Raw genomic sequence first — 26,548 nt, 5'->3', positions numbered from 1 at the left:
ACACCCTCATCAGGACTTGAATCAGCTAGCACCTTGATCTGGTTGTGTAAGCTGACCAGCTTGTGGCATTTTCTTATGGCACATCCTGTGCTTGGAAAACAAAACAGTGCTACCGTATGTTACCCAGTTTCCAGCAACCTGGATTTGCATGACTTAATTTGGTTTTCTTTGAAATGATGTGGCATTGTTATTGGTAACACATAATTCAATTTATCCTGAGGAAAGAAAAGCAGGGCTTTTAGAAACATATGACCTGAGTAAGTAGTTCACTAAAAGATTTCTCACACAAAAGCCTGCTCTGGGGGCATAAGATCTGGCTTTCCAAAGTCATTTAAAAATCATAGGAAGATTCAGTGGCTATAAATGATGATTCTCTGCCTCTAGTCATAACTCTGACTTTTAAATCCAGAAACCCTTCAAGTAAAAGTCCACCTTAATAAGTGCTGAAATGGGTAACATTTTTCCTGATTAGAAGAGCAAGCTTATGTAACTATGCAGAGAAGGAAAAGTTAATTTCATGAGAAAATCCTATTGAGCAACTGAAATGAATTAGGAAAAGGAAAGGAAATGCAGATTTCAAATGATCCTGTTTACAATCATATGAAGCCTGTATTCAAGGTCAACTTCTGGAAAAGCAATTTATGAATACTTATTTCTCCCCAAGAATGTTCTAATGTTAGATAGTATCTAAACCTAATTTAAAATCTAATCTGTTTTAAAGAGTTTAAGAGTGCTTGTGTGATAATTTTTACACAAAGAATTTATTTAGAATATTTAAATACAGATACTCTTAAAATCCACCTGCCAAACTTTAAAAAAAAGTTCTTTGTGAGTACAGGTTTCAGCTTGATTTCTCTGCAATATATCAGAGAAGAGAGCATGTTTAAATCAAAATGATAGTCAAATGAAGAACCTGCGTGGCAGTTTAGTTAAATATCCCACACTGATAAATATGATTTATTAAATGATACCTTGGGCCCCTTTGCAAAATCCCTCTCCAGGTTTCCTACTTAGAAGAGGGAAGCAGTATGAATATGATAAGCAGCTGCCATCTCCTTCTAAAGATGAAGTGATATACTATACAATTCCATTAAGGGGAAAAGTTCTTCAAAAGAATTGTTGCACAGTAGAGAAAATGGCTGTTGCCCTTAAGGAATAATTCCCAAAAACACAAAAAGAAAAAGTGTCCTTAGCTTCTACATGTGGTCATCTATTTATAAAGTCACATAAAAGTCCACATATTTCATAACCATGATGTCAAATTATTAACCTTAGGAGCCTCTTGGGAGTGCAGATTTATTATTCTAGTGATAAGGGAGTTTCCTAGAAGATTATATAGCTGTTATTACTACCACAAATGCAAGTGTTTATTTTGCAAGCACAAATGTTAAAGGTACAAATCAAGCAAAATCTCAAAGCATTTTGTTTATTCATTGCTCCAAGCCTAATTTTAAATCACTGTGTAACAATCTCCAAGACAGAGTCAGGAAGGCACAAAGTGTGCGTCTGGAGTTGGGTGGAGACAGAATCAGCAGAGTTGAAGCAGGTTTAAAATTTCTGTGATAATCTAAGGGTTAGCTTTTAGAACATTTTAATGTGCTATGTACAGCCACACAAATAAAGAGAGCAAGCCTGCTATGGCAACAAGTGAAAACAACAGAAATACACAGGTAGTAAGCATGAATGAAAACCAGCACAGGAATGATGTATGTACAGTCTGAGGGATCAGGGCAGGGGAGAGGGAAGAGAAAGATGGTGGAAGGAAAGCAGAAAGGCTGAATGAATTGGTGTGGAGACAAAGGAGGATATGAGAGACACTTAGATCAAGGGACAGAGAGAGAGAGAGACAGAGAGAGAGACTTTGTTATAATAACAAACCAACATCTAAATTTTTTAAACTTCCCAATGTTGACCTTTAAATTTAGGTTTTTCCAAGTCTTGGGTATGTATGTTTGGAGACGTTCTTTGAGTCAGCAGCATGTAGGTAAACAGGTACACAAAATAGGACACTAATAATCCCTGTGAATGTAGGGAAGACAGTTTGGTATTTTACTAGATAATAATTAGAGATTATTTAAACAAGCAAATAGAAAGAGCTAGTCAGGCCGCCTCACATGGTTCTAAACAAAACAGTTGCATTTTCATGGGAAGAAGTCAATCAAGGGTCAGATACATATTAACTGGTGCTTTTCTTACCATACTTATAAAGAAAAACATAGTTTAATAAAACCTCTCCTTGACTGGAATATTGATAACATTACTGAAATTGAATTCTAGATACACACATACACAACCCCCCTGCCCTGTGCCATTTTAAATTACAAATTAATCCATTAGTACATAGTAAATCAAGCTCGAAGCACTACAACTTCCAGTTTAAAATATATAATGTAAGATGGAGCCAGAAAGTCACCGCTGGCTCCTCTGTGAGGCTCTCAGCCATATGGCCCTAGCAACATTTCCAATCCAAGCAAGAAGCAGATGTCGAAGCCTCTTGGGCTGACCACTGCTGAGACCGACAATTTATCTCTGACTATCTAGTTTCCTTGCAATCTCAGAAGCATCAATGCTAATCACATTGGAAGCCTTTATATGCATGTTGAGGCCCTGAGAGGCAAGCAGGGGAAAAGGTCAGGCATATTTAACATAACTAGGCAGGTCTGGAAGAACACAACAATAAATAAAAAGGGAGACTTATTCAATTTATTGACGTCAGCCTCCTACCACTTACTCTTACCATTTTTCTTATTCAATCAGCTAGCCAGCCGTACCTCATCTGAGATTAAGCACTCACATGTACTCCAAACTGCCAGAAACAATAGTCATAAACACAAACATAACAAAGTGCTATACAAGCAGCTTACCAAATGTCACAACAGAAGCCACACGGAACGGGAACGTTGGGCTGTGTTCCACTTCTGGAGTGCTCTCAGAGCCTTCTGCTCTTGAAAGGCAGCGAAAAGCACAACAGCATGAAGCTGGTCAGGATGAAGTAGGGGCAGTGACAAAATGTCTAAGGCACAGAAACCAGTGTTCAAGTCCTAGTTCTGCTGACTGGTCATTCATTCTCCCTGAACCTCATTACTATAGAAGCTTCCCTACCTAGAGTCTTCCATCAAAGGCATCAAAGCGAGTCACCAGTAGACAACATCAATGACTATGTAGTCATCATTCCTGTTAGTGGGGTTCATTAAAACACACCTTCCTTCCCCTAACTGAGACAAGTGCAGATGTGCTAGCCCTGCAACTGTGGAACCCATCACATGCTTACTCCATTTAATGAATTTTCAATGTTCAGGCATTCAGTCTGCCCAAAAGACAAGAGTACACTTGGCTTTATATCTTCAACAGATCGAGTTAAACTCTTATTTGGTGAAATGCTATTTACTGCAAATGTTATTTACTGGACTTACAAAAATGGCTTTGATTCATTTAATAGATGAGAACTTTCCTTAAGGATTGTTCTAATTTCTGACTAGCTATGAGGTAAGAATTATTAACCTGCTTCATTCAAATGGAAACTGCAGCGGAGTGGCCAATGGACATAGCTTCTATAAGCAGACTCTACCCTGAACTGAATCTACTCATGTTGACTTGGCAAAGTACTCTAACCCCTCTAAACCTCCATCTCGCCATCTGAAAAACGGGAACAACAACAACAACATCTAAGCAATATCGAATTCACAAGGTTGATGTGAGGATCGACTAAAAAATAATTTAGCAGTGATTAGTATACAGTGCTTAATAAAATTAGCTATTGTTATTAAGATATACTCATACAAATAATTTCAGATAATGCTAAGTAAGCTGAGATAGTTGGGCTAAATTAAGATATCACACACTATCCAACAAAAAATCAACATCCATTTATACAAAGTGCTTGCATTATTCTAATCTATATTCCTTTCATTAAGAAAAATGGCCCAGCCTTGTTTTCCATTAAGCCTAACATGGTGACACTCTGAGCCAAATGGCTTAAGGATAAATGACCATGTGGAATGACTAAGACAAACCCACCATTACCAAGAGGCCCAGAGTTTCCCTGTCCAAATATGTTTAGTCACAATAATGGAGATATAATTCCAAATATCCTTCTAAGACCTCCAACAGACTAAAAGCCCAGTAACAACTGCAATTATTTTTAGGTTGTACTATATTTGTTCATTCTTGTAATTTAGGTAAAATAAGTTTGACTATCCTCAAGGATATCCAATCTTTTTTTTTTGTTTCAAAAAGTAGTGGAACTGAAAGAGACATTTTAAAATTAGAGTCTGCTAAAACAACGTATGTACATTTCAGGAAAAGAGAAATAGTATAATTTTTCTCAACAGATGATGTTACCCTCATATGGGGGACCCTAGATATTATTGTGTATTGTAGAAAACCTACTATGCTGCCAGCCCTTAGAGAAGAAATTGAGAAAGTGTGCGTAACAATCTCAATGACCAAGGTTATGCAAGCAGCAGCAGTTTGCTGTGCTAATAAATATCTGGAAGCTCATGGCCACCATTTTGAGGACCATTTATAATTGGAGAGGCCAAAGGTAACCTGTACTAATCTCATGATGTCTCAATAAATTTAGTATTAAATATTTATACAAGTTTTTCTTTTCCTAAAGTGTGTATACTTTTTTGGTGGACTCTATATATTATTAAAATTAATGTAAATTCTGGTAATAAATGGTAGGGAATCAGAAGTCACCAAAGCCAAACTTCCGAAGACTTGTGCCCAGACCATCCTATTCCTGGGAGTCTTGACTGATGAGAAAAGGCTGTCTGTCAGCACTGTGGTTCTCCACCATTAGAGGACGCTGGATTTTACTTTATATGTAATAAAGTTAGGGTACAGTACAGGCAATGATAATCATCTGTGGAGGTACAATTGGTAGGAAGACTAGCTTTTTGAAAAGAGCTAAAAAAATTGGTGTGATTTTACTTTCAAAATCAAATTACAAAAATAATCCACTCTATTAACTTTTCTAACTCAGTTTCCTATGATTGACATGTTTATCTTAACTGTATTTCCTCTAAATATAAAACGTACTCACTTCAAATAATTTGAAAACTTTAGAAAAGAACTGTTGAGTGTGTTTATCTCACCACCAAATAGTAATACTCTGATTAGTTTTCCTGTTAGTCTGATTGTCTATGCTCATGCACCCACGTGTATGGCTGTGAACACAGAGGGACAATAATAGATACAGATCTTTCAGTATAATTGAGATCAGTCTGTAAACAACTGTATTTCTTGTTAAAACACTTGCTGATTTTAATGCCACTTAACCCTCTTCTTCCTTTCTTGTGCTTTCCCTTGTGTTATAGATGGACATGTACAGCTGTAACTATCCACACACAGCCTTATGTTTTTCTGAGGAAGACTATATACATCCAACCAAGAGTTAGGAGTAAAAGTATCTATGAAGAACTTAAGTATTGAAACCTTCATGGTTGAAATGAAATGTTTGGTATCTGGTATTTGCTTTATAATATTCTAGGTGATTTTTAAAAAGGAGGGTTAGATAAGTGAAAAAAGAATAATAAAAATGCTGGTAAGTATTAAGGCTGGTTGATTTAAAACATGGGCTCACTATACTGTTCTACTTTTTCAGCATGTTTGAATATGCCTATAATAAAGTTTTTTAAAGTGACTTAGAAGCATGATCTGTGTTTTCTTCTGAGGCAGTTAGGCACTTAAAAGTGGTCTTTGCTAAAAACTGTTGACTCTTCCCTTGGTCTCACAGATGCCTAACAGGTAATTAAAAGTAGAACAAAGCTTGACCTTCATAAAACTGTGTCAGACGAATTCCTTCTCAGCTCTGCATACAGTCATGTTAATCTTTTAGGGAATGTCTCCCTAAAAGTTGGCAATACAGGATTTATTAGACCTACATTTACTTAGCCTATCTTACCATCTTTCAAGACTGAGAATACCAGGATAACAGAATTACAGGGACATTCAGCTACAACCAGAACTCTCTGCTGCCCTACACCTGTGATCACCCTGGACTCCAGCAGAGGCTCACATGACTGAGCCTGCCCTAAGCACAGTCACTTCACAGGAGCCCAACTGCTCATGTCACATGGGTTACTCTAGAGCCACAAAACCAGACATAATATCCCAGTCCACCATAATACCCCATGAAACTGGTCTCTCCTTTTGTAAATGGGTCAATCTGACCCACTTTTTGAGGTCCTATTCCCCCTTCAATTTCTCAAGGTTCTTTTCCTATTGTCACTTACTTTCCTTTATTAGGGAATTGGGCTTGATCTTTGACTATCAGAGTTCTGTTCCCTTTTATTTTATGCTACTTTTATTAAAGCTTTTTCTTGTAAACTCATACTGAATGCCTTAGTTTTCATTTTCTCAATCACTGAAATAAGGAGTCGCACTAGCCTATGCAATGTGACCTCAGAGATCACCGAGGTGTGCAAGCCAGCTGGTCCACAGAAATAAACTGTGGATGGCCAGTGAGACACAAACTCCAAAGCACTGTTAATCAGAACTAGTTCTAGCCAAAAGCAAAACACCAAAAATATAATCCTAGAGCCACTGGGATTATCTTCAGAACTATGGTTGGAAATTATACAATTTATAGCACGCTGGCAGATTCTAAACCTAATTAAATACTTATAAATTAAACAGAAGGGCTACTTACTCTCTGGAGATCCCTCATTATAAAATATAACTGATAACTCTCCACACAAACAGGCAATTATACTCCTATACGATTAAATCTTCATTTCTTTACTTACAGCCACTTCCTTTTCTATATTAAAAAGAAAACCTGCAAGAGCTGTACAGCTTTAATTTCTAGTGGGTCTACTTTTACAGTAGAGAAAATGCTTTATTAATTTTGTCTAAAAAGCAAAAAAATTGTATTTAATACATTTTTAATACAACTGTAGCCATAGATACCAATGTAGTTCTTTGTTTCTCTTGATTTTAGCCCACACATTGAAGAAATCAAAGGTACACTCTACAAATGTATACGTGGCTTGAAAATTAAGTACCCCATAACTCCTGTGAATAAGATGCAGTTTGAAAAGTGAACATAGTAGACTGTGAGCAAGGGTCTAAAGTTTCAGTTTTAGTGCGCTGCCACTAGCCAGGTCTATTGACTTTGAAGAAGTCATTTAATTTCCCAAATGTTTCACCTATAAAATTTATTTCCAATCATTAAGTACTGAAGGCCTACAAAGTATGAGATTTGGTGACACCACCACCAAACAGGACAGGTTAGATCTTAATCGCATGAAAGGAGTGAAGAAACAATAGCAACAAAGTAGGACAGGTGACACCACAGGAAAAGCAGAAAACACTAAAGGTGCAAATCTGACTGCAAGTCTAAGAAGCACCTAAGATGCCTCATTAGCCCAGTCTGTCACTGTTGCTCTGAACACTCAGAGGTCTTCACCCTTCTGTCCCTACCCCAACCCTCTCCCAGCTACCAGCTTGTGTCTCCTGGCACACTTGTGTGTTCTCTTCAGGCGATGCCCGCATTATAATCAAAAGAGCCTCTGCATGTGGAAATCTGGTCATGTGTATGAGGCTCTCTTTACTTGAAAATCACTGCTTTCAGATGGCCTACCTGGGCCTACTGGGTATGGCTCTGTCCGGTCCCTACCTACTTCTGTAGCCTCTCCCCTCTCCATGTCATACTGGTCTTGCAGCCCCTCGGTGCATCAAGCCCTTCTCTGCACAGGACCTTTGATCATGCTACCTCTCCTTCCTCATTAGTAAGAACTCGTCTAGCCCATTCATACTTGGTTCAAGTTATGTTCTCAAGGAGAATTTCCTTTACTAAATCCCACCCATCAGTAACACAGTGCCACGAAATGGGCACCTGTCCTCTGTAGAACACAGGAGGTGTCACAAAACCCACAAGAGTAGCAGACCTACCCTGGTAGGATCAGATGCCAGGAAAAGGCATTCATAAACTGTGTTTTAAGGTTGAATAAAAGCCCTGTGGGAAGAAAGCCATGCAATACAGCTGTGAAGTTTAAACATGAGACAATTTTGTATGGAAGGAAGAACTAAGAATTTAGTTTGTCCTTTCTCTGTATACCCAAGGCTCTTAACACATAGTTGAGAACACACAACTTCCTGACTATATATCCGAACCAAAGTAAATGTCTACATACTATTCTTTAAAACAAATTTAGCTATTAGATTTGGAAAAATGTGCTTTTCACAACTAGTTCTTATGCAACTAAAGGGGATATGTTACAAGTTGAATATTGTCCTGACTGCCAAAATTTGGAGAAATTCCCTTACACCAACAACATCATATTTTTTGTTTGCGGTTCTCTCCCTGGAATGTTGATGATGAAGAGTACTTGTATATAACTGATTGCCATTGATATTGCAGTGTTTGAGAGCCCTTAAAAATATAACCTAAGAACTGATAGTCTGAGAGTATTTTTATGTTCACATCATTTGGTTTCATTTGCTAAAAAGAAACAAAAAAGCTACCCCCCACTGAATATTAAAAAAATGCACCAAATGTCTGCAATGTCTTGCTTTTAGATTTTTAAATAAGAATTTCATATTGAGCACTAATTAGTTGAATTATCTAATTTTTCTCATCTCAAGAGAAGAGTAGCATCCTATAATTTAAAAGCCTAAAAACAGGACCTTTGGAGCTGACAGTCTATGACACTGGAGAGGATGATGAATACATTTCTCCACTGCTGCAATGAGATGTCAGAGCTGCCCCTATACAAGCTGTATCAGAAACAATGACAGCAATGGGCACACCTGCCACTCAAAGCTGACTCTCTAAACAAAAGAAATCAGGGATCCTGGGAAAAAATGGTTGATTCAAGGGTGGGGTATGGAAAATCTATGATAAGCCTAGAAGGGTGATGGTGCAATAAAGACCTACAAGTCCATCTGATATTAAAAATAGAGGATAAGAGACAGATCTTCCATAGAATTGCACTTAATAAATGTAGATGAGGAAAACAAAAATTACACTGGGCAATCAATACTATAACACTTGCAGACAAGATCCACCAGAGGATGGTAAAATTAGTTGGGGAAATGAGAAGCAAAACAAGTGCACAGAATTTTATCTCCCCTAAAATAGAGGAGGAGGACCGTATCTTTATAGTGGAAAAACCCAGCAGACATATTGTAGCACCTGACCACCAGGACTAGGATGAGTCATGACTAACGTGCTGCACCAAGAAGGACACAAGATCCTTTCTGTGGTATTTCTGCCAAAAATGCATGACCTGATTCCAACTGTGAAAGAAATCGGCCAAACCCACATTGAGAACATTATAAAAAATAACTAATGAACAGTCATCAAAAGTGTCAAAGTCATAAGGAAAAGGAAAAAACCTAAGGAACAGGTTGGAGGACACAGATCCTAGAACAGAAAACAGGATAGGAAAAAAACTGTTAGAATTCAAATAAAGCTGGTAGTTCAGTTTACACTATTATAATGAAGTTAACTTCCTCGTTTTGATTACAGTATTTTACTATGGCTACAAAAGATGTTACCATAAGTAACTAGGTGAGTTGTACACAGAAAGTCTTGGAACTACTTTTGCAACATTTAAGTCTAAAATTAGTTCAAAATGAAGTTTTTAAAGATACATTAAAATGCAAAGTAAAATAAGTGGCTTTATTGCACATTCTGTTGTGAACACAAAACAGTATGGGAAACACAGTGGTTTGTTTGCTCCTCCTATCTGGTACATTGCCTGAGAGGGCAGAGATAGGTGAAGAGAGATGGCAGAGGAGGGCGTGACACACAACCTGCTGGGAAAGAGGAGCACAAATCTGGTAACTTCTCCAGTTCTGTTCCTGATAACAGGGAAGAAAACTCACATTCTATTGCCAGATCCATAAAGATAATTCTCAAGTGAAGAAAGAAAGACAAAGGAGATGAGAGATGCAAGAACTGCGGAACAGGAGGGAGGGACAAACACTATTCACTTGCCAAGAAGATTCTGTAGAGTGCTTTTGTGTAGGTGATGAAAAGACTATTCATTTGGGAAAATGGCTGAATTCCTTCTCAATGTATTAACTGAGCCAAATAATTTGAACATTCCTTAGTCTTCCTCTCAAAAATCTTACATTAATAAATCAATCTCATCTATACAAAGTCAGTCACTTTTCACCTTACGTATATTTTTCAAGCCTCATGACTTCATACTCTTACTTCATAAGATTTTTGTAGGAAGGACTTTTACTTGCCCTTTTTTTAAAGCCCAGGAGCTTGAACCGAGAGTCTTCACACTGAGCCTCCCAAACCCCCCTTAAATTTTGAGACAAGGTCTTGCTAAGTTGCTCAGGCTGGACTCAAACTTGTGATCTTCCTGCCTCATCCTCCTACAGTGCTGAGGTTACACGTATGCATCACTACACGTGGCACTTTTAATGTCACTTTAACATTCTTTCAGCATATAAGGAATATGATGAATGACAAATACTCCAATGAATATTCAGCCAGGAAAGTAGCATCCATAGCACTCTGAGCAGGACAACCTGGGGGAATGGAAAGAATAGGAGCACTAGAATATTGGAGGGGATTTCTCAGTTCTGTGAATTAATGGTGCCTGGATACCAATCAAATTCTTTAACTCTGTGAACTTTAATTACCTTGCCTATAAAGTGGTAAAAAAACACTTAACTTGCAGTATTATAAAGATGACATCAGCTAATCATACATGAAATGCTTAGCCCATGGCACATTACTACATCAGTATTAGTTCCTCTCACCCCTCTCTTTTTCACTGTGCAATGGTGTTCTCTGAAAACATACCGATTGAAGTTAATGTCAGGGTAACTAGAATATTCTGACTTCATCTTAGCATTCCGCCGGGGAAACGTGCAGAAGAACGCATTAGCTAAAAGACTGGCAATCTGTTCCTGTGACATTGTGATGGAATGATTCATCTTCTGCTTCAGGAGCGGTATTGGCTGATGGAGGAAACAAAAATACAGACAAGAGCAATAATTACTTTAGCAATTTTGAAAGCAGAGGTCCTAAATTGCATTTGCTAAATTAATGCAGGGATAATTTTGAGCCACTCTTGAATCCTTAAATCAGCAATATTGTTAAAGTCAAGAGCTGCTTATCAGGGCAGACTGGAAAAAGGTATTTGTTTGACAAACTCCAGATTTCTAATCAATAATTATGATAGTGAGAACACAAAACATTACTCATTAGTGAAAAACGAGATTGCTTTAGCAAGTTAAATAGAAACACATTACCCATGTAATGACAAATCTGAACCAAAGACATAACAGAAAAATGTATTACTGAATTTATTATTGCCTATGTTAAATTCTGCTTTTAAATACTAGAAATTGTTGGATGAGTAATTTTTTTATCTTAGTCCTAAGTAAAATGATCTAAGGAAAATAATTCAATAAGTCTTTTCCTTCTTATTCTGAATCACACTGCACATGGACAATTTATGAGACTCAAATCTAATTTATTAAAGCAATTTAGTGGAACATGTGAAAATCATCACACTGACTTATGCATAACTTGTAACAGGCACTTCCTACATAATCAAACATCCCAAGTTAAGGAAGATGCTGGACATTTTTTCCGCAAATCTTTCATTTCTAAAGTGTTTATTACCGGTACCAAACTCAAATTCAGTGAAGTTTCATTGTCAGTATAATCCATAGGACCTGAGTATTATCTTTGGTGGGTTTTATTCTACTTCAAATGTTGAAACTATGTTTTTAAGGACATGCTGTTAAAAATCAAAGACAAACTGCCAGATTATCCAATATATGTTAAGTTTCAAAGTGTTCCCTAATATTTAGAGATGTTTTTCCTTCTCTTTCAGAAAACAAGAACGAAGAATGCCAAGTATCTGCACAAATCTCAAACCAGTTGCCTGGAGTGAACTATTGTGATCATTCTTCACAAATTAACACACAAAATGAGCCTGAGGACAGGCAGGGAAGACAAATCAAAATCACAATTTTTCTAAGTAACAGGGAACAGACATCATTGCTGGAACATTTGCCAGAATGAATAAAAGCTTAATCTTGCAATCTTAACTATTTCTCTCGGAAAAATTCACAAGTAAACAAAAAAGCAAAAGGTAAGAAATATTTTCACTATTGTCTCCAAAATTCTCCCTTCTTTCAGGTCTTACTAATCACCACCTCTAAGAAGAAACAAAGGACTCACATTGATCTCCATTTTCCATCCTAAACATTTATTCATAACCCAGCAATGAGTTTAGGCAAGGTGACAGAACATTCATGGTTCAAAGCAAACTATTATTTGGTTTTAACGAGAAATAAATTTTTGAGTACCATTTACCAAGTTAGCTGGAAAAATAATTTTAAAAACTCATGGTAAATATTTTAGACTTAATGGACTTGACAAACATTTCTCATACCCAAATAAATAGGGTATAATTTTTAAAAGATAAATTACTTCTGCTCTTTTGGTGAGAAGAGATGCCAGATACTTAGGGAAAAGAGAAGATATAGATCTTATTGCCAAACAGCTAGACAAAATAAGAGGTTGATTACTATTAACCAAGATATTTCAAGACATTCCTTCCAAAATGTCTTTCTTTTTTAAAATCTAAAATTTATCTTTTAGATTTGGACTATAGTATTCTGATGTGGTAAATCATTAAATATCAATGTATACAGTTTAACTTGCCAAAAACTTATTTTGATTTCAAGTCACATCTTAATTTTCATAGAAGAGATTGGTTTTTGGCAGAACACAAAATCGAGATGGAAAATGTTTTCCTAGTAATACACTAATTAAAGAACCAAGTTATGCTATGCCAAGATAAAGAGTTGGGGGCCAGGATTCTGACTTGGTTCTACTACACAACTTATGATAGCTTACTACTTTACAAGTTTTGAATAATAAGTATCTCAAATAAAATAAGGCAACTTTCTCTTCTAGCAGGAGAGAATAAGGGCATTAAGTGAGCCTGTCAAAAGTCTAGATATTGTGGATCATGAATTACACACTGAATTAAAAAAGCAATTAACTAAGCACCACACAAAATCTAGAGACACAGAGATCTCCCTTCAAGGGGAACATGATCTACTGAGAGAAGATTTGTAAAGATATAAATTAAAAACAGTTTGGGAAGCATGACAGTGTGGATAAAGCTTCCCTGTGGAAAGCAGGAAAGGCTTCACAAGGGAAGCAGTAAAAGGCAGAACCAGACAGTAACAAGGTATTCTACTAGGTAAGGAAAGGAGAGAAAGGAAAAGGACTGAGTATGCAATATAATTAAGTAACTTCCAATAGAAAGAGGTGTTTTTAAATGTATTTTCTATCTAACAGTAACAATTATTTTAGAAATAATGCATTATTGAGGTGAAATTAAAGTTAAAAAGCATTGGAAACATTACATTAAAAAAGCGAACAAATGCAGCACACTGGTTCTCAACTGACAATGGCAGGACCCCACAAAGTCCTCTGACAAGTGTGGGGCTTCTGGTTGCCACAGCGACTGTGCTTATGGTTTGGAAGGTGTGAAAGAGTGTGGCCATCCTATACCTTGAGAAACTGTTACATTCCCAAACCCAAAATATCCCAGGAACTCCTGGGGAACAACAGTGTGAGAACCCTGGTTAGCATCACAGCAAGGGGCTGGCCTTAAAATAAAAAGACAAGGGCAAATACAAACACAGGAAGAAAATGATGAAGAAGAAAACAACCTCTTAAGGAGGTCTGAAAATATGAAATTCTCTGATACTTCTCCCTTTAAGAAGTGGAGTCTAATTCCCTTCCATCTGGGTCTGAGCTACACTTACTGATGGGCTTCTAATGAGTAGAAAAAGTCTAAGTGATACAGTGGGGCTCAAGAAACCTGGTGATAAAAGGCACTGTAGCTTCTCCTGCTCTTTGTGAGCAGCAGCTAAGCTAGCCCCACCAAACCTTCGGAGGAGCCTGGCCCTCACCCACGCCCTAACTACAACCACAAGACAGACGGAATCATGACTTCCTTAGCTAAGCTGGTCCCAAATTCATGGCCAACAACTGTGACATAACACACGTTAATTGCTTTAACACACTGAACTTTTGTATAGCTAGTTATGTAGCAATGTATAATTAGTGCATTCTACACCCACTTAAGTGATATCAGATCCTTTCTTTTTATTCTTAAGAAAGTACTATGAACTCATTTGTTATAATATGACTTTGGAGGAGTGAAAAAGAAGTGGGGAGCAGGAAGCCCTTTTGAAAAGATATCACAAATCCATTAATATGTTTAAAATGACTACTATTTTTCAAAAGATATAGATTGTTTCAATGAGAAGAAGTCTGAGTAAGTAAACTTCAGTGTCAACGGAAGCTCAGAAATTGAATGATGCATTTTTAATGTCCTTTTGTAGCATCCTCTCTCGCCTCTCACCTTTTCCTTAAAATAGCAAAATTACCATATTCTCTGGCAAATCTGCTTCCCACCTCTCTGACCCAAAGTGCACTGCGGACGTCAACTCACTAACCTGTGTGCAAATACTTGGCAGGCAGAGAGCAGCTTTCACCATGTCAGGCAGAATGGACTGATACAAATGCTGGGCTTCCGCCTCCTCAAGTATCTGGAAACCAACAGAAAGGCTATATGAATAATAAAAACTATGTCTGCTATGAAATTAAATTATGAATCCATTTTTCATGGAGTCCCATTATAATACTCACAATCATCACCACTAAACACATGTAAAAACAAATCAGCGGGTGAGCCACACACTTACAAATTCATTTGTAAACATATATAATCCACCATAATGCCATTTGAAAACAAATTACATAATTGAGTCAAACATCTCTCACATCCATGTGCATAATCAAATACAATATTTATAAATGAAAAACAGTGCATTTAGCCCTTGGTTATGCCAAATGAAAACTGTTAGAAAACCAAAGAAATCACCAGAAAAGATACTCTACTACTTTGGAGCATTCTATATGTACCAAATTTAACTTGCTGGGCAGGAAACAGCAAGATTTCTTATAACCTTAGAATTTTTCCTTTCTAGGCACCTGTTGTGGTCAGGGTTTGCAAGGGAACAATACAATACAGGACACATAATTTATAGCATCATTTTATAAAGTCACTTGAAGAGTCATACACAAAGACAGTACAGGAAATATGTACACACACTAAGGACCAAAGAATCCAGCTAAGGGCCTGGATTCCATGGCAATGTCCTGCATGAGTTCAGCTGAAGATCTAGGGCCCATAACAATGCCCTCCCATGAGTTCAACCTGGAGGCCAAGAGCCCATGATGACGTCTCATGCAGCCCTATTTCAACAATCTGTGCTGGGAAGACCCAAAGGTTAGTGGTGGAAGCTAGAAAGTCTGTGCCGGTGGGATGAAGGATCTGTGCCAGCAGGTTGAGGGATCTGCACTGGAGCCCAGAAGCAATACTCAAAGTAAGGACCAGAACTCCCTGAGAAGTATCACAGCCATCCTCAGCAACAGCGAGGTCCTGAGCTCCTCTGATAATGAAAACAGCTGCGTTCCCATCAGGAAAGCCAGGGCTTCAAGCTTCTCTGGGACACTTAATAGTGCACCATCTTCCCCTCTAGAGCCAGGAAGTGATGCTCAAAGTAGGGACCAGTGCTCCCCAAAGGGGAACCGCGCAGTCATTCTCAACAATAAGGTCCCGAGCTCCTTCAACAATGAGAAGAGCTGAGTTCTTATCAGGAAAGCCAGCATGACCAGCTCCTCCAGAAGAACAACAGCTCTAGGAAAACCAACAACTTCCAATAGCTTCTCTTGTTCTCCAGTTCTCATTTTTATTCTGTTGGCAACAATCACCAGGTGGGCCCTCCATACCCAGGAGCATGCTGATTCAGTTTAGTGGGGTGTTACAAGTTGACCACCAGCTGTCAATCCACCACAGCACCCGTGGCAAGTTAAAAATCACAATTCATATGTCATAACTTGAGGCACAACAAAGATGACATTCAAGGTTCGTTTTTGTCTTTTGTAAATCCTAATCTCTACCACCTAGTGAACATAAGACTATTATTAATTCTGGGAAAAACAAAATATTGTACAAGATAGGAAAAGCAATCATAGCCCAGATGAATGGGGTTTATACCATCCTCTTGACAAAACAGAATATTGATAAAACTAAAATGAACAAGACAACTACAGTGGGAAACCAAGGAGGCAGAAATAAGGGTGACGTCTGTGAGCAACAAGGAAATCATAGCTCCTCAAGTGGGAATGGGAAGCCAGCTCATCAAAAAAAGGTTAAGACTTGGAGTAAAGTGGTTGCCTCTTTAAAATAAGCCTCTGTACCTTTGATAAAAACAAAAACTAAGTTTATAAAGTCATTTATAGAAGGCATTCTATTTTGGATGTACAAAATAAAGACACTGCTTTTCAGTATCTGAAAATGCATGAAATACATTAATGCGTTTGTTTAAAATACTCGAAACGCTTCCTGCTTAGAACGTATTATTTGGCTTTTTAAAACTTTATTTGGAAGCCATCATAGCTCCATACGACGTTGCAAATGTTATAGAGGGGTCCAGTTTTAACCCAGTTTTTCTCAGTGATAGTATGTGTATATCTGTGTAACCACCAAAATCACGACCCTACAGATCTATTCCATTCTAGCAAAGGTCTCAAAACTACCCATTTAGTCACACTTACCCTTCCTCCTCCTATTGTCCCTAGCCTCTAGCAACCACCAATGTGTTTTCCATCTCTGTAATTCTGTCACATACAAATGCATCCATTTGGCTTATGTTCTTTCAAATTGACATTTCCATGCAGAGTAATGCCCAAGACTTATGTAAGTTGTTAAAAGTACGAACAGTCCATTCTTTCTTATTACAGAGTACTATTCCATGAGTTGCGTATACCAGTTTATTTAGTTATTCCCCCACTAAGCAGTATCTTGGTTTCCAGATTTTGGGATTACAAACTGCTATAGCTGGAGCATGTCCCCCAAGTGTTCACATGCTGGAGGAAAGTTCAGTGTGGCAGTGAAGGGAGGAGTGTGGAGTCTTTTAAGAGGTAGAGCCTAGTGTGAGGTCAGTGGAGTGCTGTCCTTGGTAGGGATTAATATAGTTCCTCTGGCACTCTTAAATTAGTTCTTGCGAGGGGTTGTTATGAAAAGCAGAACTGGGTCTTCCCTAGTCTTTCTGGCTTCTTGATGTCTCCCTCTCTTACTACTCTCACCACAAGCCATCTGCACATGACACAGCTAATGGGTCCTTCATCAGAACTGAGCCAATGCCAGCCCTTGAATCTCCAGAACTGTGAGCTAAATCAACCTTTGTCCTTTGTATGATGCTTCAGGATTTCATTATTGTAACAGAAAACAGACCAATACACAAAGTTACCAATTTTCTATCCACCTATTCTGTTGTTTGAAGTGACTCCTAAATAACACAACATGCCAGTCTTAAAATCCACTCTGTAAATCTATTTTTAAATAACTGGATGTAGACTATTTATATTTAATGTAGTCATTGAGATGCTACCACTTTAGTCTAAGATTTCTGGATTACTTGAATAAAGACAGTGAATTTTGTAAAGAACTTTTGATTGTGTATTTTGAAGATTTTTAATTGTCATGCTAGGCACTATGCTATTAACTTATCACAATCTACCGGCATCAACATTTTTTCAGTTCTTTTAAGCTGCAGAGACCACTTTCCTAGGGGTCCTCTTACCTTCCCTCATTTACAATAAGTGTCATCAACATTTCCTCTAGCCATATGAGACAGTGTTTTACAATTCTTAAGAAGGGTGAAAAATGTTTTAACAATATTAAATGTTCAGAAAGGGAAAAACACCTGTTATGTTTACTCTTTCATTGTTCTTTCTGACAGTTCAACGTTCCTACTTTTACGCTTGCTTTTCTGTTTCAAGAAATTTCTTTAGATATTTTTTTATTTCCATCATCTTCTTTTTTTCTTCTTCCTATGGGTTACTTCAAGATAGTGAATTTCATTTATATTTAATGTATTTTGAATGAACTGAATATACATGCTCAGATACTGGATATAGAATTCTGTGTTGATAGTGCTTTTCTTTCAATTCTGTGCCACTTCTTTCTTGCCCTTTCCTTGTTGTCAATGGAGTGCTTCTCTTTTGCTGCTTTTAAATTTTCTTTCATTGCCTGAAATGTGACTATAGTATGTCTTTTTAGGGAATTTTAAAAACCAGTTTCAGGTTTATCCAGTTTTTGAACCTGCAAGCTTTTCTTTTGTCAAATTTTAGCAGTTTTCAGCATCACTTCGTGGTGTATTTTTCTTCCCTTTTTCTCCTCTTTTTGGAACTCTAATGTTTCATGGGTCAATAAACTTTTTAAAAAATCTATATTCTCTCTTGCTCAGATCAACTAATTTCATTTAATCCTTTTCCAACTCATTCTTTATCAACCCATGCATTTTTTTTTTTTAAATCCAGTCAATGTAATTTTCAATTCTAAAATGTCCTTTTGGTTGTTTAGTCTTAGTTATTACTGGGACTTTCTATTGCTTTGTTTCAAGCATGTCTGTAACTGCTAACTGCAGCCTTTTTGCGGTGGCTGCTCTTCAAGGCTTATTAGATGATTCGAACATCTGTATTACCTTGGAATTGATGTCTCTTGGTCTTTTCTCATTTCAGCTGAGATTTCCTGATTCTTAGGATTACTAATTCAAAGTCTTTTGACTAGTACTTCTGACTTGGAAATTTTGGATTTATGAGACTTTTGACTCCATTTAAATCTTTTATATAAGCAAGCTACTGTGACAGCAGATGAAGGGGACAGCTGCTCATTACTGCTGGCTGCGGGTGGAAATTCAGGTTCCCCACTTGACCTTCTTTGCCCATGGCAGGGAAGGGAAGAGGTGTCTTCATAGTGCTGGGTGGTAACACTCAGGCTCTGCAGAAGGGTTCTCCCTATATCATTCTGGTTCACGTCTTTCCTAGGGTCTCACAGTCCCTAGCTGGGGTGCTTCACCTTTCAAAGTCTTCTCATGTTTATTTTATACACTGTGTCTAGTTTTGGCTACATGTAGAAAGAGGGATAAGGCGAAATAACCATTCAAACATCCTGAAGAAAAAATACCTAACTTTAAGTGTCCTAATAGGCTGCTGGCCCCTCTGGGCGGCTATCCTTGTCTTTTAAATCTGGTATATGAGGAGCTGCTGCTATGGTCTGCTTTACATACCACTATTAATCTGATGAAGTGTTATTACACTGTATTTTTTCCTAACTGTCAACAATAATGTGCAATGCTGCTTTGGAAAAAAATAAGTACATTAAAAAAATTATCATTTGAGAACATAAGTGACTCAACCACTGTTTGAGACTGAATGCATAATATAAAAAACTAGCATGACAGCCAGGGGAGTAGCTTGTGGTACAGCACTTGCCTACAATGCACAAGGCTCTGGGTTTCATCCCTAGCACCACAGTAACAACAAACACTGCCAAAACACCCACTGTTAATATTCTGAGATAGATCCTTCCAAGTTATTATCTACTAAAGTCTCTATTTTGTTTATACTTCACATTGTGGACGTATTTCTCCACATAAATAAATACAGCCCTGTATCTCCCTTCCTAATAGTTGAGTATTAGTCTACTATTTGGACATAGTGCAATTTATTTCTCTCTTACAAAGTTTATGGACTATAATCAATTTTCTACTGTTAAAATATCCACTGCAATGAATTTCCTTGGATATACACCTTTAATACATCTGTTGAACATCTTTATAAGAGAAAATACTACATCAAGAATTGTGAATATTTTATTAGGTTTTTGATACACTGTCAAATCGCCTTTTAGAAAGTTTCTGCTAGTGTATGTTCTTACTAATGCTGTGTAAAAAAATACTCATCCATTGACCTCTAAGACTGTGTACTCACACTTTCTTTTCTTTGCAATTTGATGGGTTAAAATGTTACTTTTCTGTGACTTTGTTTCTAGGATTACTAATGTGTTAAACTCTATCCCCCTCAATTCAAGCCCTTCTTTCTTATTATTTTTTAATGTGTGGATGTATTTGTGCCTTGAAAGTGCCAAACACTGAGATGAAGTTAAGAGTTCTTCTTGATCATAAATCCCCAACTCTAAACTACTTCTCAATGCATTTTCCTTCTCCAAATATCTGACAATATATGTATTATAAATAATTTTGTGTTTACTTAAAAAAATGTTTTTCTTCACCATGTCTTTGCCTAAGAGAAAGCCTTAGGAATCTTTCCGTGTAATAGAATAACTACCCAACAGTATTCCACAGAACAGATGTACACTTTCTGTAATCATTCCTCATTAATGGTAGCCATTTCCCCCAACGCTGTGAAAAATTGTAAAGATACAGCTACGTTAAAGTTACTGTTCACTGACCATGCACATATACACCATTTAGTTTCTATTACTAACATTTATTGTTCTTGTCACTTATTTATCCATCCTTCAGCACACCCATTTGATTTCTACTTGCACTGCATTTTTTTTCCCCAATTCCATTTTACTCACCTGCTTTACAGCAACACTGATGAATTAAATGAGATAAATACACTCAAATCAAATCTTTCAAGACTAAAGTAGAAGAGGCATTGTTTTCCTTGTGGGTTATTTATGAAATTTAAAAAAAAAGATTCTAAGATACTGTATGTGGATTTAAAACTTATGAACAGTTGTTTCTTACTAGAAAGAATAAATTTCAGGAAACTTAATTTCATATGAAATATAAGGAAAACTAATCATCAAATGTGAATAGTACACGTTTGATCCTTTACCATTCCAGTTGAATGTTGTTACAAGCTGCTTTGTGCTTAAGGATTTCCATGCTGTTGTTTAATCATTAATTAATTTTATTGGTATAGTTTAGATATACATAACGATCACACTCCTTGTATGGAACTTGTACTTGCACATGATATACATGATTATTTCGTCCCCATCTCCCTCCCCTCTCTTCTGCTTCTCTTCACCTTACTTACAAAAGCTTTCTTTCCATTTTATCTTTCATTTTTTTTCTTCTTTTTCCCCTGCCCACTTCCTTGTGTCCCTTTCCATTCAAATGTTTTCTATTTCACAGTATCTACTGTACATTTTGGTCCTTATTTACACTTTTAGGTTCTCACAGAGAATCAGTGTGATATTTACACACATGTCCGATTTATTTCACATAAGAGTATGGTCTCAAGGTGCATCCACTTACCTATAAATGTATCGTATATCCTTCTTTATGGCTGAGTAGTACTCACTGTGGAGAAAACCCCCATCTTCTTTATCCATTCATCAGTTGATGGGCATTTTGGCTGTTTCCAATATTTAGCTATTACAAACTGTGCTGCTATAAATAGGGGTGTGCATGTATCATTGTGGTATGATGCTTTTAATTCTTTTGGGAAGATACCAAGAAGCAGGGTAGCTGGGTTGAATGGGACTCTAGTCCTAGTTTTTTGAGGACTCTGCACACTGATATCTACAGTGGTTGCACCTGTCTACACTTTTCCTCCCTCTTCTGTAGGTACAGAAAGAAATGTAATTAGTGGGTTGTAGGGTTAATGTGTACTTGATTTTTAAAAGAACAGTGAGACCTTTTTCTAATATGGTAGTCTTAATCTTAACTCTTCTACTACCTGTGTTTTTAAAAATCTTGTTCTAGTTTTAATTGGCATTTCTCCAATGACAAATAATATTGAACATTTTTAATGTGTTGAGTGGTCATTTTTATACCTTGTGCTGTAAAGTGTCTTTCAGTAACTCCTGCTCATTTAGAAATTTGGCTGGTTATCTTTTCATATTTGAACTGTTGCTCTTTATATACAGTGCTTTGTCAGATAAACACTTTGAAAGTATTTTTTCTGTCTTTGGCTTACCTATTTATTTTTTTAGTGCCCTTTAACGACAACTATTTATGAATTTTTTTCTTTTGTGGTTAATGTTTTCCATGTCTGAAGAAATCTTTCCCGATCCATAAGCCACAAAGATGTTTTCCTCCTAGAAGCTTTATAGTTTAACTTTTATTTTAAGAATTATTTTCTATGTTCAATGTGAAAAGGGATAGAGTTCATCATTTTGTCCATATGAATACTCAATTTTTTCAGCACCATTTGTGGAAAAGCTATTTCTTTCCCCATTGGACTGCTTTGGCACATTTGTTGAAATAAATGATTGGATAAGCAAGGGCCTACGTCTAGGTTTACTACTTATTCCACTGATCAATTTAACTCAATCTCTAATGCTGTCAGAAGTGCCACAGAAACGGAGTGGCTTGAGACAGTAGAACTATTCCATCACAGTTGTGGAGGCTATAAGTCTGAAATTAATGCTTCCTCTAAAACTATAGATAAGAATTGTTCCTTGCCTCTTTCTTGCTGCTGGTGGATCCTGGCAATTCTCAGGGTTCCTTGGCTTTAAATGCATCACTCCAATTTCTTCCCCAATTATCAGATATGCCTCTTCCTCATGTTTGTCTCTGGGTCCTCTTATTTTCTTAAAAGGACAACAGTAATCAGATTTAGGGCATATCCCAATCCAGTATGACCTTAACTATTCCATCTATACAGACTGGACTCCCAAATAAAGTCATGTCCTGATACTCCAGGGGGCTGAGGTTTAGCAGTATACTGTTTAACTCACTACACACCCTATTTTGGTTACTGTAGTTTTTATTTTCAGTTTCCAAAGCACTTAATAAATCTGCCAATGGTGTCCTTCTTGTTCAAGATTTCCTTACATATTTTCTATCTTTTATGTTTTCAAATGAAGTTTAGAAACCACTTTGCATTTTCTACAAAAAGCCTGCCTGATGTTATGACTGGAACTGCACACAGGGAGAACCGACATTTAACCACATTGAGTCACCAAGTGTGTGAGTTCAGTACGTGTGTGTGTGTGTGTGTGTGTGTGTGTGTATATGTATGTGTGTATGTTCAGGTTTTCCTCAATTTCAGCAATATTTTATAGTCTCCAAGGTACAGGTTTTAGACATTTTAAAAATTAAACTTATTTTAGGTATTCTATATTTCTTACTGCTGTTTTCATGGAATTTTAAAAATTTAGTATTTCATTTGCTGCCAATCTATAAAAATATAATGATTTTTAGTCTTATGCTCTACTAAATAAATATCCTTATTAGTTCTAGTGACAGTTTTCCACATTCCTCTGGTTTTTCTATATAAACAAACAAGTCAACTGCAAGCAGATAAATTTCACTCCTTCTTTTCTGATTTTCAAACTTATCATTTCTTCTTCTTACCGTACTGCCTCAGCTAAGATTTCCAGTATCAGGAAGTTAAAAGAGAGTAAAGAGAGTGGGTATCTTTGCTTCCCCACACTCTTTAGGAAGACCCTTTAATATCTGACTACTAAGTATGATTTTAGATGCAGCATTTTCACAGGTATTCTTTATCAGATTGAACAGATTCCTTTTTTTAGGGGGGAGCTTTTTGAGGCAGGGTCTCACTGTGCAGTCCAGGCTGGCCTTGAGCTCACTTTGTAGCTCAGGCTGGTCTCAAACTCAAGGCCATCCTCCTGCCTCAGCCTCCTGAGTGCTGGGATTACAGGCGTGTGCCACCATGCCCAGCTCCATTTTAGTCCTAGCCTGCTAATAGTTCTTTACTATAAATGGGTATTAAGTTTTGCCAAGTGCTTTTTTTGCATTTGTTGAAATAAACATACAGCTTTTCAAATATGAAACCAACCTTGCATTTCTGAGATGAAAAAGACTTGGTAATGAATGTATTATCTTTTTTATATATTGTTACATTCATTTTTCTAATGTTTTGTAAGATCTTTGTCAGATATTAGCAATCAGAGGTATGCTGACTCTATAAATAAATTGGAAGGTATCTCTCCTGTATTTTTTCAGTTTCTTAAAATTAACATGAAAATACTAATAAAGAATAATTAGTAAAATTAACTAAGAAATAGTATCTTTACATGTTCAAAAGAACAGATCCACAAAAACATCTTGGCATACATAGTAATTTTTAATAGCTTACACTTTACTGACATATAATCCTGTCTCTCACGTATGATATTCTCCTTTATCATGAGATCATTATTCAGTTTTATTATCTTTATTTTTAGTATATGGAATAAAGACTACATTTGTGTGTCCAAAGCACTGATCCTTTTCCAGTTTTTGTCCCTTGTCATGCTGCTCTCAAGTGATACTGAGTTATGTGCAGCTCCCCTGTACTATAATGACTTCATCACTCAGTGCAGTCAATCACAACCTCTTTGAGCCTGTTTAGTCACTCACAAAATGAAAATATCTATCTTGCAGAATTAGAAGCTTTCAACAAACAATAGTTATTACAATGATGATGCATTATTTTACTCTTCTTTAACATTTTACTATTGCTAAGCCACTAATTACCCATCAAGACTGGCTTGCCCAATTGCTCCTTCCTCTGTGACGTAGCCAAACACACACACACCTGGAAGATCACTTGTTACAGTTTACTATAATTATTATTTACATGTTTTTCTCTCTTTCTGTACTTTAGAAATGCTGCAAAGGTGGGATTGTGTTTTAAACATTAGAAATGCTTTAGAAATGCTGCAAAGGTGGGATTGTGTTTTAAACATTGTGTATTCCCAGTACTAAGCATATTGCAGTATTCACTATTATTTGCTACATTAAGAGTGAAAATAAAAATATGGTATTTTATCTTGAAAGCAGCCCCAGAAGACAGAGAGGACAAGGACATCTACAGAAGCTAAGGCTCAAGAAAAGTAAAGCAGATCACTCACATTAGAAAAAAACAAAAGAAAACAAAATGAAACTTGGTGGCAGAGACTAGATGTCAGGGGTTTTCATCTCAGGTTCCCAAAGGGTGTTTTAGGGAAAGGAGCCTACCCAAAACACTGGAAGATGACAATGGCAGGCCCAGTTCTGTATTTACTCTCTGTATTAGTGCAGAAAAATCCTTACATTCATGATTTTCTCATCTATAATGAGGACACTACTACTGTAACTCTGCTTAACTCACAGGGTCCTGAAGGCTCAGATATAATAGTATCCCATGAATTCTAAAGCTTTGTACCTAAATGCAAAGTTACTATTAATGACTGGGTCAATAATTTACCACCTTTGTGGAGCCTCTCCCTTCTTTTGTCACCCCCACCTCAATTAACTGCCAAGTCCTATTGATCCATCCAGATCCAGCAGGACCTCGCATATTCATGACTTCCTCTTAATCACCATTAAGCTACCCTGACTCAGCTCCTCACGCAGTAGTCTCACTGAAAACACTGCAATAACCTAACTGCAGCCCTGCTAACCACCTTCAGTTCCTGCCCAAATGTACCTTGGTGTGTGCCTGCTCCGAGACCTTTCAGTGGCTCTTGCTATCGTTTCCATGCTCTGTAAACCAGCAGGTAGGCCACCTTGCCCTAGATGCCTATCTAGTTTTATTTATGATAAATGTACTATGTATATTTGTGAGTGTGTGTGTGCATGCACATATGCATACATATACACTCCCTGTACATCTTACATTCTTTGTACTTGAGCAATTCACTCTTCTGTAGCACCAACTTGTGCTTCCAGATACAGTTTGCTCTGTGCCTGGAATATCTTCCCTCCTCAACTTTGAAATTTATCTGAACTTTTTGATATCTCGCTCAATCAAATACTTTCCTTCAATCAAAATCTATCCAGATTTCCTTTCTAGCTAGAAGGTAATTCTCCCTCCTGCAACTTCTGTCTTCTTTTTTCCCGGGACACTTGTAAGACTTTCTATGTCATGCTGTAGTTATTTATGAACATACTTTCCAGCCCTTACTAGCAGTTCTTCAAGACAAGATTTACGGTCGACTTCCCATGGCTACAACAGTAATGTTCGTGTGTGTCAATAAAAATATGTGTTAAATTAACTGATGTCTTCTATCCTCTTCCTCTCCATTGTCTTCCAAAATCTCTACCGTTCAGCAAAATAAGTATTTATAAAGTTAATTAAAGTGTATATACGGACCCAGCTTTCTGTAACAGACTGTAAGATAGGAAACCCCACTAGGGTTTTCTAAGTCCGAGAGACAGATTTATGTTTCAAAATTATGAAAAGAAGTAACATAAGTCAAAATTATCTTTAAGATCCACTTGCTCTTCAGGTATGCTTTTAGAATACAAAAAAATTAATTACAGGAAAAACAAAATTATAGCACTAAATTATGTAAAAGATCAGCTGGAGAAGGTGAATGTTTCTAATATTTGCCTGTGAACAACTCAGGCTGACATTTTGAAGAGAGGAAAGTTTTCTTTACAAGAAAACAAACTCACTCATTTCCCCTAATTTCTGAAGGCTCACAAAAGGCTGACAGGGCAGCCACACAGCGACTCTTTCAAGTGTATTACCCATGACAATTATGGCTTCAATAAAAATGTTCTCCATATTTTAATAAAGTCCAATTGGGCTAGGAAATAGCCAATCTAATATTTTCACATTTAAGAAGGCATCCTGCACAAATTAGCAGCTAATCTGTGGATGCAAATAAGATAGTTCAAAATTTTATCTCATGGCATCAAAAGAAGTACACAATAAATGTGGTGGGAGAGAGCAGGCCACGTGGAAGGCCACATGCTCCAGGGTCTGCAGTGG

General features: G+C 37.0%; 1 protein-coding gene across 4 annotated transcripts in view; it reads right to left on the bottom strand.

Annotated features, from left to right (window-relative positions):
• Parg (poly (ADP-ribose) glycohydrolase) overlaps nucleotides 1-26,548 on the bottom strand; it is a 104,672-nt gene that overhangs the window by 45,287 nt on the left and 32,837 nt on the right. For all 4 annotated transcript variants that reach the window (XM_013508788.1, XM_005412559.2, XM_005412563.2 and 1 more), the window contains 2 exons: nucleotides 14,467-14,559; nucleotides 10,775-10,932 (listed from right to left, as the gene is read on the bottom strand). In XM_013508788.1, the coding sequence (XP_013364242.1) occupies nucleotides 10,775-10,932; nucleotides 14,467-14,559 (251 nt within the window). The remainder of the gene's footprint in view (nucleotides 1-10,774; nucleotides 10,933-14,466; nucleotides 14,560-26,548) is intronic.

This window comes from Chinchilla lanigera, unplaced genomic scaffold (genome assembly GCF_000276665.1).
Source record: "Chinchilla lanigera isolate Chin_1 unplaced genomic scaffold, ChiLan1.0 scaffold00155, whole genome shotgun sequence".
NCBI classification, from domain to species: Eukaryota; Metazoa; Chordata; class Mammalia; order Rodentia; family Chinchillidae; genus Chinchilla; species Chinchilla lanigera.
This window is presented reverse-complemented; position numbering and strand designations above follow the sequence as displayed.